This window comes from Thalassophryne amazonica, chromosome 3 (assembly GCF_902500255.1).
Source record: "Thalassophryne amazonica chromosome 3, fThaAma1.1, whole genome shotgun sequence".
Lineage (NCBI taxonomy): Eukaryota > Metazoa > Chordata > Actinopteri > Batrachoidiformes > Batrachoididae > Thalassophryne > Thalassophryne amazonica.
In genome coordinates, this window is record NC_047105.1 from 61,828,495 (window position 1) to 61,841,255 (window position 12,761).

General features: G+C 41.1%; 1 protein-coding gene across 7 annotated transcripts in view; it reads left to right on the top strand.

Moving 5' to 3' along the window:
- The first annotated feature begins 712 nt into the window (after positions 1 to 712).
- erc2 (ELKS/RAB6-interacting/CAST family member 2) overlaps positions 713 to 12,761 on the top strand; it is a 77,119-nt gene continuing 65,070 nt past the window's right edge. For 5 of the 7 annotated variants that reach the window (XR_004559562.1, XM_034166480.1, XM_034166481.1 and 2 more), the window contains exons 1-2: positions 713 to 1,517; positions 10,100 to 10,123. Coding sequence is in view for 6 of the 7 variants with exons in the window: in XM_034166480.1 (XP_034022371.1) it covers positions 846 to 1,517; positions 10,100 to 10,123 (696 nt within the window). In the remaining variant the exon portion in view is untranslated. The remainder of the gene's footprint in view (positions 1,518 to 10,099; positions 10,124 to 12,761) is intronic. The other 2 variants (XM_034166482.1, XM_034166486.1) reach the window with 1 other exon arrangement.

A 12,761-nucleotide genomic window follows, 5' to 3' on the forward strand; every position in this document is an offset into this window, starting at 1 on the left:
CAGTTTCCTCCCATTCGTTCCTCATTTGTTTTGTTGTGCATTTTCGATTTTTGAGACATAAGTTTTCTGTCTTGACACTTTGATGTCTTCCTTGGTCTACCAGTATGTTTGCCTTTAACAACCTTCCCATGTTGTTTGTATTTGGTCCAGAGTTTAGACACAGCTGAGTGTGAACAACCAACATCTTTTGCAACAATGCGTGATGATTTACCCTCTTTTAAGAGTTTGATAATCCTCTCCTTTGTTTCAATTGACATCTCTCATGTTGGAGCCATGATTCATGTCAGTCCACTTGGTGCAACAGCTCTCCAAGGTGTGATCACTCCTTTTCAGATGCAGATTAACGAGCAGATCTGATTTGATGCAGGTGTTAGTTTTGGGATGAAAATTTACAGGGTGATTCCATAATTTATTCCTCAGAAGTGAGTGAGTCCATATTTTTTCCCTCTGCTTGGTCTAAAAAGTAACCGTTACTGACCGCCACAATTTTTTTTCTTGATTTCTTATAGTGTTTCTTAAAGCCAGAAAGTTGCCATTTGAAATGACTTTAGTTTTGTGTCATGTCTGTGATCTGCTTGTTTTCTACAAAATTAAACAACTGAATGAACATCCTCCGAGGCCGGTGATTCCATAATTTTTGCCAGGGGTTGTATTACCCCTTTAATGTGACTAATACAGGGGAAAAATGTTTTTATTAATCGAGCAGGTGCTCCTTTGCTATTTCCTCAGATCTGATTTTGAGGTGCTCCATCAATTCCAGCATGAAATAAGCAGTCCAAAGCAGTCTTACCTCAGCGTGCCCCTGTTAAGGACCCTCTGGTGGCTAAAGAGTCCATCCACGGGACATGTACGGCAGTGCCAGAGCTGTAGGCCAAATAGAGAGCAGCCCCGCCCGGTCTCCGCGCCTGCCAAGGTCTCCGAGACTAGGCCATCGGAGGGCCAATAGCGGGAGCGGGGGTAGTGCCGGTGGAAAGACACTCTCCATGGAGAACATCCAGTCTCTCAACGCTGCCTATGCCACGTCGGGGCCCATGTACCTGAGCGACCACGAGGGCGTGGGCTCCACGGCTACGTACCCCAAAGGCACCTTGACTCTGGGCCGTGCTACCAGCCGGGCCATGTACGGAGGCCGAGTCACAGCCATGGGCAGCAGCCCCAACATCGCTTCAGTGGGGCTGCCACACGCTGACCTCCTGTCTTACAGTGACCTGGGCTCTCTCTCCATGCTGCACTCCCACCACCACCAGGGGGTGCCCTCTGCCTTGCTGAGGCAGGCAGTGCGGAGCAGCGGAGGTGAGCTGCTGGAGATGCAGGCCCAGCTGAGGGAGATGCAGAGGGAGAATGAGATGCTGCGCAGGGAGCTTGACCTGAAGGACAGCAAGTTGGGATCTTCCACTAACAGCATCAAGAGCTTCTGGAGCCCTGAGCTGAAAAAGGAGCGAATAATGCGCAAAGAAGAGGCGGCACGCACATCAGTCCTTAAGGAGCAGATGAGAGTTACTCATGAGGAGAACCAGGTGAGGTCTCATCTCTCACTATCCATCCATTACCGTGTGTCATCTTTTTCTATTTGTACGTCTCTGCTTTCTCAGATTTGCTCTCATTTTTCCTCTCGCACAAAAGAACATCATCTTACTTAAGAGCATCTTCCGCCTGAGAATTTGGAGTTATTTTCAATCAGTGTGTTTTTTTTTTTTTGCACTCACAGAAACCTTTCTGGAAAGAGTTGATGTCCATAAATATTTAACAGTTTAGCACTCTGCTTGCTTGCAGTCCTCACAATCATCGCGCTGTGAGACCACTTGAAAAGCCACAGCCAGTGCAAAACCTGCAAACGTACAAATTGTTGAACGAGTTTGGGATCATTTGTGAGGGTATATTTTTTGTGGGGGTGTAGTCGTGGCCCAGTTCAGTCACACACTGGCAACAGCAGGCACAAGGCCCAGTGACAAATGTCAAGGACACTCTCTGTCTCACTCAAACTGGCTTTCCGATTTGTCACCTTTCCTTTATTTGCTCTGACTTTAATTATGTCTGCTTGTCTGCTGGTACTTGTACATCTTTGATTGTTTTCAGCATATTTTTCATCAACTTATTTTTTTATGCAGATTCCTATTGACAGCTGTGCCAGGGAGATTTGTATTTATTTTTTAGTTTAGTGACAGGTATGTAGAAATATATTGAAATGTACACATGGAATTGTTTTGGTACAAATTTAAATGTGTTTTTATGTCATATTGAATACAACATTTAATGGAGGATTGTATTCTCTTGGCTGTGTTCACTCTTCCTCATCACCTTTGTGATGTGTAACAGCAGACGCAAGCTGCAAAATACTTTAAAAAAGTATTTAAACAAGAGCCTTGAGTTGATTGGTACAGGTCAGCATAATGTCGGACTGTTTCGATTGTGCATTCTTGTAGATTTTTTTTAAAGCAGTCTGTGGTGGCATGATGCAGCAAATTGCACAAATCTTCAATCAACTTAAAGGCTGAATTTTGCCAGTCGGCTGGTCTTTGTGCCAATCTGTCTGTGTGGCTGAGAGATGTTTCTGTTTGCTGAGCTCATTACTCAGAGCAGCAGACTCTCCACCCTTCAAGGTTGTAACATCACTGTGACCCCACATAATAGTGTGGATGTCTGCTTTGTGTATTATAATATCCTCTTGTAAAAGGAATAATCCCCCGTTTTCGCTGAAGTCCAAAGACTGCACAGTTTGCCAACTCGAGGATTAAAAGGCTGTCGAGTGCTCAGCCTGATTGGAAGGTTGTACCTGCTGGCAGTCCTTATAGAAATTGTGTGGTCCACATTAGGGCTGTCTGAAATTATTAGACAAGATATTTACAGTTATGGGTAATAAGGATATATAAATGTTTCAACCCCACCCCCTACCTGTTGTTTCTACTTTACAAACCATCCATTTATTCCCTATGTTGAATGCCACAGCTCAGAGTTAACTCTTGTATATTTTTAGATTGGCCTTACATATTCTTCAAACTGAGATCTGAGTATGTCACACAAAGAGGAGACAATTTTTCCCCCAGTCGTGTTCCCCCAACTCTGCACTGAACATTATTTATATCCCTCCTGGTAGTGATGCATTAAGAAATGTGGGCTAATAAAAGGCAGCTGTGTCTTGGTGCTATAATTGGACTTTTCTCTCGTGATTTCTGACTGTTTGGCGTCCTTACATAAAGAGCTTACTGACTGTGGGATGGATTACTCACAGCCATGAGGCTTGTTGAGAGACGGCTTGAAAAGAAAATTGCCTCATTAATAATGAAGTCATCTCAGGCCAGTCGTTACATCTGTCTCCTAGAGCTCTTTGCGATTGCTTCAGGTACCTCAGTCATCTATTAGCTTGAGCAAGCACCATGAATTATTTATTTTGATAAGTAGACGATCTGGGAATATTTTTCACAACACTTGAATAAGAAAACCATTCATGCATCACAGTTAGTTTTTCATTTTATTTTGTAAAGGCCCACATCATAGAAAAACAAATGGTAGCCTACGAAGCTTTAATCAGAACATTTGTCAATCCCAACAAACGCAATAATTTGCTTACATTTTCTCTGGTGCTTTTTTTTTTTAAACACATTGTACAAGCGAAGCAACACAGACTGTTTTCTGCTCCAGTCTTGCTAAAGCTGGCTGAGAGCTGCTGGATATGACAGTGAGCTGGAGCTGTATCTGACTTATGACCACTGCTGCCGAGCCGCCCAGTCAGACTCCATCAACGCTGTCTCCAAAATGGAGGCTGAGTGTCTGTGCACGGACACAGTGCCTGAGACACAGCATCCTGTCACATGGCTTTAGATGCTTGTTAGTGCGCGTGATTGTGGGAGTGTCTCAGCAAGCTGCTGTGCTTGTTAAAGAGTGCATTGTACATACGTGTAGGTGAGCACACATGCACTGATGCTGCAATGAATGATTATTTTCTTTATTGATATACCTGTTGTCGAGTTTTAAGACTCATTGGTAACACTTCCCAATACGTGTACATTAGTTGACATTTGATAATTCAGTAATAAGCTTTGACTAACAGTTAACTAACATGTTTAGTCGTTCAGTTTAATTGAATTTATGTATATAACACCAGATCACGTCGCCCTACGCCCATACTGTTTGTACGAGGTCTGTCCGAAAAGTAACGTACCTTTTTATTTTTTTCAAAAACTATATGGATTTGAATCATGTGCGCTTGCATCAGCCAAGCTTGAACCTTCGTGCGCATGCATGAGTTTTTTTCACGCCTGCCGGTTGCGTCATTCGCCTGTGGGCAGGCTTTGAGTGAGCACTGGTCCACCCCCCTCGTCGGATTTTCATTGTCAGGGAAATGGCTGAGCGACTGCCGCTTTGCTCCATGAAAATTTTTTCAGAAACTGTGTGAGACAGCCAGGTGGAAACCATTCGGAAAATTCAGATGGCTTTCGGTGAAGATTCTATTGGCGTCACACAGATTAAGGAGGATTACAACCAGATTAAAGATGGCCCACAGCGGCAGAGGGCGCGCGGCGCTTCGAGCAGCCATCGACAGGCTGACACGACCAGATCATTTCCAAAGTGAAGGCTGTGTTGATCTGTTGACGTCGTGTGACTACCAGAGAAATCGCAGAAAATGTTGACATCAGCACTTTTGCGGCACATTCCACTGTTACAGGAGATTTTGTAATGAAAGACGTGCGGAGGAATTCGCGCGTTGGGACGGAGCCGCTCATGGCGCACAACAAAAACACCTCCGTGTTGGAAACCATTCGGAAGATTCAGACGGCTTTTGGTGGCTTTTCAGTCGAGTGAGTATCCGAGCAATTGTGTAACAGCTGGGCATGCCACAACATGTCCTGTGAGACTTCCAACACGGAGGTGTTTTTTTTTGTGCGCCATGAGCGGCTCCGTCCCGACGCGCGAATTCCTCCGCACGTCTTTCATTACAAAATCTCCTGTAACAGTGGAATGTGCCGCAAAAGTGCTGATGTCCACATTTTCTGCGATTTCTCTGGTAATCACACGACGTCCCGGATCAACACAGCCTTCACTTTGGAAATGATCTGGTCGTTTCAGCCTGTCGATGGCCGCTCGAAGTGCGGCGTGCCCTCTGCCGCTGTGGGCCGTCTTTAATCCGGTTGTAATCCTCCTTAATCTGTGTGACGCCGATAGAATCTTCACCGAAAGCCATCTGAATTTTCCGAATGGTTTCCACCTGACTGTCTCACACAGTTTCTGAAAAAATTTTCATGGAGCAAAGCGGCAGTCGCTCAGCCATTTCCCTGACAATGAAAATCCGATGAGGGGGCTGGACCAGTGCTCACTCAAAGCCTGCCCACAGGCGAATGACGCAACCGACAGGCGTGAAAAAACTCACGCATGCGCACGAAGGTTCAAGCTTGGCTGATGCAATCACACGTGATTCAAATCCATATAGTTTTTGAAAAAAATAAAAAGGTCCGTTACTTTTCGGACAGACCTCGTACTTCTTCATAACTGATGTAAATAAAGTCCAAGCAAGCATATTCAGTGGCAGCTTTACCATCAGAAAGCCTCGTTCACAACTGCTACAAAAGACTCAAAGCTGTCGATGTTAAAAGTGGATAATACACGTGATTAACAACAGGGGCATGTCAACTTTTGATCAGGGTCATTTGGGTAGTTTCTGTTGTCATTGTGATTTAAAAAGAATAAACACAGTTATTTGACAATAAATAGCTTCACCCAACCACTAACTGTGAGTGAAAAAAGAGTTTCATATGCATATTAATATACAACAAAATTGAGTGCGACGCAAACTGTTGAACTTCAAAGGTAAAATTGACATACACAAATAAATAAGAAATAAGAAAGGTCAATTGTGTAAAATTGAGGAAATTATAAATAAAAAATGAAATAAATAATAAATAAATACAACTAAATAAAGTACATTATGTGTATGTTTTAATGGGTTTGTACAACGACCACTGATCAGGGACATATACTATTGAATGTTTTATCTTTTCATCATCTATATACCCTGGCAAAAATTATGGAATCACCGGCCTCGGAGGATGTTCATTCAGTTGTTTAATTTTGTAGAAAAAAAACAGATCACAGACATGACACAAAACTAAAGTCATTTCAAATGGCAACTTTCTGGCTTTAAGAAACGCTATAAGAAATCAGGAAAAAAAATTGTGGCAGTCAGTAACGGTTACTTTTTTAGACCAAGCAGAGGGGAAAAAAATATGGAATCACTCAATTCTGAGGAATAAATTATGGAATCACCCTATAAATTTTCACCCCAAAACTAACACCTGCATCAAATCAGATCTGCTCGTTAGTCTGCATCTAAAAAGGAGTGATCACACCTTGGAGAGCTGTTGCACCAAGTGGACTGACATGAATCATGGCTCCAACACGAGAGATGTCAATTGAAACAAAGGAGAGGATTATCAAACTCTTAAAGGAGGGTAAATCATCACGCAATGTTGCAAAAGATGTTGGTTGTTCACAGTCAGCTGTGTCTAAACTCTGGACCAAATACAAACAACATGGGAAGGTTGTTAAAGACAAACATACTGGTAGACCAATGAAGACATCAAAGCGTCAAGACAGAAAACTTAAAGCAATATGTCTCAAAAATCGAAAATGCACAACAAAACAAATGAGGAACTGGAAATGGGAGGAAACTGGAGTCAATGTCTGTGACCGAACTGTAAGAAACCGCCTAAAGGAAATGGGATTTACATACAGAAAAGCTAAACGAAAGCCATCATTAACACCTAAACAGAAAAAAACAAGGTTACAATGGGCTAAGGAAAAGCAATCGTGGACTGTGGATGACTGGATGAAAGTCATATTCAGTGATGAATCTCGAATCTGCATTGGGCAAGGTGATGATGCTGGAACTTTTGTTTGGTGCCGTTCCAATGAGATTTATAAAGATGACTGCCTGAAGAGAACATGTAAATTTCCACAGTCATTGATGATATGGGGCTACATGTCAGGTAAAGGCACTGGGGAGATGGCTGTCATTACATCATCAATAAATGCACAAGTTTACATTGATATTTTGGACACTTTTCTTATCCCATCAATTGAAAGGATGTTTGGGGATGATGAAATCATTTTTCAAGATGATAATGCATCTTGCCATAGAGCAAAAACTGTGAAAACATTCCTTGCAAAAAGACACATAGGGTCAATGTCATGGCCTGCAAATAGTCCGGATCTTAATCCAATTGAAAATCTTTGGTGGAAGTTGAAGAAAATGGTCCATGACAAGGCTCCAACCTGCAAAGCTGATCTGGCAACAGCGATCAGAGAAAGTTGGAGCCAGATTGATGAAGAGTACTGTTTGTCACTCATTAAGTCCATGCCTCAGAGACTGCAAGCTGTTATAAAAGCCAGAGGTGGTCCAACAAAATACTAGTGATGTGTTGGAGTGTTCTTTTCTTTTTCATGATTCCATAATTTTTTCCTCAGAATTGAGTGATTCCATATTTTTTTCCCTCTGCGTGGTCTAAAAAAGTAACCGTTACTGACTGCCACAATTTTTTTTTCTGATTTCTTATCGTGTTTCTTAAAGCCAGAAAGTTGCCATTTGAAATGACTTTAGTTTTGTGTCATGTCTGTGATCTGCTTTTTTTTTACAAAATTAAACAACTGAATGAACATCCTCCGAGGCCGGTGATTCCATAATTTTTGCCAGGGGTTGTATAAGATCGACTATAGAGTCCTCTCATATGTAACAGTACTGATATTTACCTCCTTACGTCAAACTCTTGGATTTCTCATTGCTGCTCTTCTGAACTTTCTTTTAGCCGAGTGTCGGTGAATAAATGCCACGTTTGCTGTCACAGCTGTGGGCGTAATTGTATATTGTCAGCTGTCACGACATACAACACAGAGATTAGGAACGTAGTGAGGAGAAAAGTGCTCTGACTCAGCGCTTTTAAGTCGTCCATCTGTGACGTACGAATGCCCACTCCCTCTAGAACACAAGTATACACTATCTCAGGAAACTGCAATTTCTTGTGAGTGTACTATGTAGTAAAAATGCTGCATTTCATCAGTTTCTCCATGTGTGTGTGCAGTGTGGCTTTAAGTTTATATGTTATGCCATCTGTAATGTATCAGTAAATACATTGTGACATATGCTGATCTTGTGATTTTTAATGCGGTACTGTAATGTACTTCCACGTATTTGTGTATGTGCATATGTTGCCTGTTTTTTTGCATGGTATTTTAATATAAGCTGTTGTTAAATATTGTATCCTTATCTGATTTTGTTCTTTCAAAAATCAACAGTGAACCGATTTTTTTAGATTCAATGAGAATGCACTTGCAAATATTTTTGGGGAGACGCTGGGGGAATCAACACAAACCATTTATGTTTAGGGCACCCAGATCGCTTGCAGAGAACAAATGCATGCGCACCATGGTGCAGGTGTTGCACTCTCTGAATGTCCCCTTTTGTTCAATTAAACTTGTAGGCCCAGACATTTCCAGTTCTGCTGCTTGCCCCCTCCTCTTTGTTAATTCCCCTGGATATGCTAACATATTGAGAGGAGCACTCGGCCCTGCAGCCACACCTGCAGAGGTTGCTACCTGCAATGACAAAAACCAAACTGCCTGTTTGAATGAAGTCTCATCAGCCCAACATCCTGTGTGTGCCAGTATGGGCCATCTCTGTGGAAGTAAATCTGTGCCATCAGAGTTTAAAGTTGAGTTTTTAAGGCTGAATTTTGTTAGTATCAAAATCAGAGTTTTAAGTTGAATTTCTAAGGTTGAATTTGTTTAGCATCAAAATATTCAGCCTCAAAAAGTTCAACCTAAAAAAATTCAACTCATTCTTTCGATTTGGTCTCGGTGTCACATGACCAGTGGAGCAAAATGTGATTGGTTGAACGTTGGATGATTGAGACAGGGATCGATTGCTTCTGTTTTTCTATTTTTTGAGGTTGAATTTTTGAGGGTTTTTTTTTTTTGAGGTTGAATTTTTTTTTATTTTTAAGTTTTTGAGGCTGAATATTTTGATGCTTAACATATTCAACCTTAGAAATTGTCCAGAGTTACAGTCCTTCACTCATCCATAAATGGTTCCATCACCTTCAAAATGACATTCTCTGTCTCAGACCCATTCTCCATCTGCCCCTTAACTTGAAAGAGGCTATTTCTCAGGTGTTCTGTGAGTGAGTGTGGGTGTGGGGGGGCGAGCACTGCTGGCAGGTACTCAGGTCATTGAATAGGCTCATTTATATAACAAAGGGAGGAGGTTTGTGTCATGCTAAACCTGGGGGGGGATTTTCCCTGCAGACTAAAGTCTGCTCTCTGGGCCTACGAGTACAGAGAATTATTGTTTATCGGGAATTTGTCATATTAATGAGGAAGAGCCGTGTCAGATTAATTGCTTGTTTGGCAATAAAATGTTCCCATTGCAGCCACTGTGCACACACATTCATTCTTTTTGGAGTAAAGTACACCTTGAAGTGACTGCAGTGGATTTGTGAGTCGGTCACAGCATGTGCATATAAATGAATAAAGTCCAGTCAGTGTGAAATTGAGGATGTGAGATCTATTAGGTGGTTTTTAATCACCTGCTTGGTACTGACTTACATTAGAGAGTGGGAACAAATTAAAAAAAAATCATCCATCTTTCCTTTTCATTGTGCAAACACTGCCCCCTACTGGTTAGAAAGGCTTAGACGCACGTGTGTTGTGTAGTGTTGAAAAAAGGGGGCAAGAAAATATTTTATGGAAATTATAAAGAGATTCAGATTCGCTTTTTGCTGTTTGCTTTTTCATGTTTCATTAGTTTCTGATTGGGATAAGTGCATTATTGGTGATATCTTACTTTTTACAAATCTACACCCTGCTGATATGAAATCACTTGTAATCACAGACTGCATATCCCTATGCAAACACTTTTTTTTCCAACTCTTTCCAGAAAGGATCTGTTGATAGACTCTATTTTGTTTGTATTGTGATATGATACCTGCACAGACGGATGGGTGACGCCCATTCCAAACTCTGTGTGAAGTGTTCATTGTCCATCTCTGTTGAATCATGCTCTGACACAACCATACGTATATATATATTTTTTCTGTTCATTCTGCCCATGCAGCTGCTGGATGCCAGGAGAACCAAGGTTTGTCGCTATGTTTGCACCACATATGTTGCGTGCACAACATAGAGTCACCTTCAGTGTGATTGTGCTTTTTCAAACACCTGGCAATCCCTTTACACCACGCCCCCCTCCTCCCCACAGTTTCCCCATGAATACTCTGACCTCCAAGTGAAGACCTTTCAGTGATCAGCCTGTCTCTGAACCCTTGTATTTTGTTTTGGAATTACAAACAAATCATATAACTAAGGACACAATGCTCCATCCCCCTGTATCTCACACACTATAATCCCACACTTCCTGAAGAAAGGGTTTGATTTCACTATATGACAGTCAGTTGGATAAGAGCAGAATATATTAGATTAGATTCACATTTATTTTCTCCTTTTGGAGAAATTTGTCTTGAACACATGAGGGGGAAAACTTACAGGCATCACATCACAAGTACATGAGGTGCATAAATTACACGTACACTCTGGAAAAACCCATAACAAAATTAACATAACATTACAAAGTATTGCATATGATGTTATAAACACTGAGTATTGCACAAGTCCTACAACAACAAATTCACACATGCAGACGCACATGCACAAACTCACCTGTTAGTCTTCATTAGATTGATTGGTAATAGCATTAAATCACATTGTTTAAGACCTACCTAGAGTTTACCCATATCTGATTAAAAAACTGGCCTTAATATTGGTTTTCCCCCACAAATACAAATCCACCCATTATCTCATGCACGCTTTCTTCAGCAGTCATAGGAGGCCTGTACCCAATCACAGCACTGAGGGGTTGGAGGTTATACCAAATTATTTACCATTTTGAATAATAATCTCTTGCCTGCTGAATAATGGGATTGGGTTAATATCATTTATCATTTAAAATACCTTTTATTTTATTCTGGGCACATAGACACATAGACTAACCAGCCACTTCATTAGGTACACCTATGCTACTACTGCAATGGATCCCCATTTACCTTCAGAGCTGCCTTAATTCTTAATGGCATAGATTCAACAAAGTGCTGGAAACGTTCCTCAGAGATTTTGGTCCATATTGGCATGACAGCATCACACAGTTAAATTCTGAACAAACTATCTAAATATTGCAGCAGAAATTGATACTCATCAGACCAGGCAACTTCTGTCCCTACCAGCTGTTCACGGCTGAAAATGCCTGGTGTTGTGTTCTGCTGCTGTAGTCCATCTGCTTCAGTGTTGTGCATTCAGATGTTCTTCTGTACACTGTGATTGTAAAAAGTGCTTCTTACAGTTACTGCTGCCTTTAAATCGCCTTGAACCAGACTCGTCATTTTTTGTCCTCCTCCACCGTCATCACCTCTGCCATCAAGAAGGCCTTTTTGTCCAGTGATTGGGTGATTTCGGTATACTTTTTTGGACCATTCTCTGTAAACCCTAGAGATAGTGGTGTGTAAAAATCCCAGCAGATTAGCAGTTCCGGAAATGCAACAACTGACTTTCTCCCATGTGATTGGCTAATCAGATATTTGTTTTAATGAGCAGTTGAACAGGTGTACCTAATGAAGTGGCTGGTGAGTGTATAATTATCCTACACTCTTTCCTCGAGTCATGATCACATTCTTTATGGCATATTAGAGTCAGAGCTCTATTGAGCCGAGTATTCCTTTAACTTTAACTAGTAATGACTTCATGACTTTCTTTGCTAATAAAATTTTAACTATTAGAGAAAAAATTACTCATAACCATCCCAAAGACATATCATTATCTTTGGCTGCTTTCAGTGATGTCGGTATTTGGTTAGACTCTTTCTCTCCGATTGTTCTGTCTGAGTTATTTTCATTAGTTACTTCCTCCAAACCATCAACATGTCTATTAGACCCCATTCCTACCAGACTGCTCAAGGAAGCCCTACCATTAATTAATGCTTCGATCTTAAATATGATCAATCTATCTTTATTAGTTGGCTATGTACCACAGGCTTTTAAGGTGGCAGTAATTAAACCATTACTTAAAAAGCCATCACTTGACCCAGCTATCTTATCTAATTATAGGCCAATCTCCAACCTTCCTTTTCTCTCAAAAATTCTTGAAAGGGTAGTTGTAAAACAGCTAACTGATCGTCTGCAGAGGAATGTCTATTTGAAGAGTTTCAGTCGGGGTTTAGAATTCATCATAGTACAGAAACAGCATTAGTGAAGGTTACAAATGATCTTCTTATGGCCTCAGACAGTGGACTCATCTCTGTGCTTGTTCTGTTAGACCTCAGTGCTGCTTTTGATACTGTTGACCATAAAATTTTATTACAGAGATTAGAGCATGCCATAGGTATTAAAGGCACTGCGCTGCAGTGGTTTGAATCATATTTATCTAATAGATTACAATTTGTTCATGTAAATGGGGAATCTTCTTCACAGACTAAGGTTAATTATGGAGTTCCACAAGGACCAATTTTATTCACTTTATACATGCTTCCCTTAGGCAGTATTATTAGACAGCATTGCTTAAATTTTCATTGTTACGCAGATGATACCCAGCTTTATCTATCCATGAAGCCAGAGGACACACCAATTAGCTACACTGCAGGATTGTCTTACAGACATAAAGGATGACCTCTAATTTCCTGCTTTTAAACTCAGATAAAATTGAAGTTATTGTACTTGGCCCCACAAATCTTA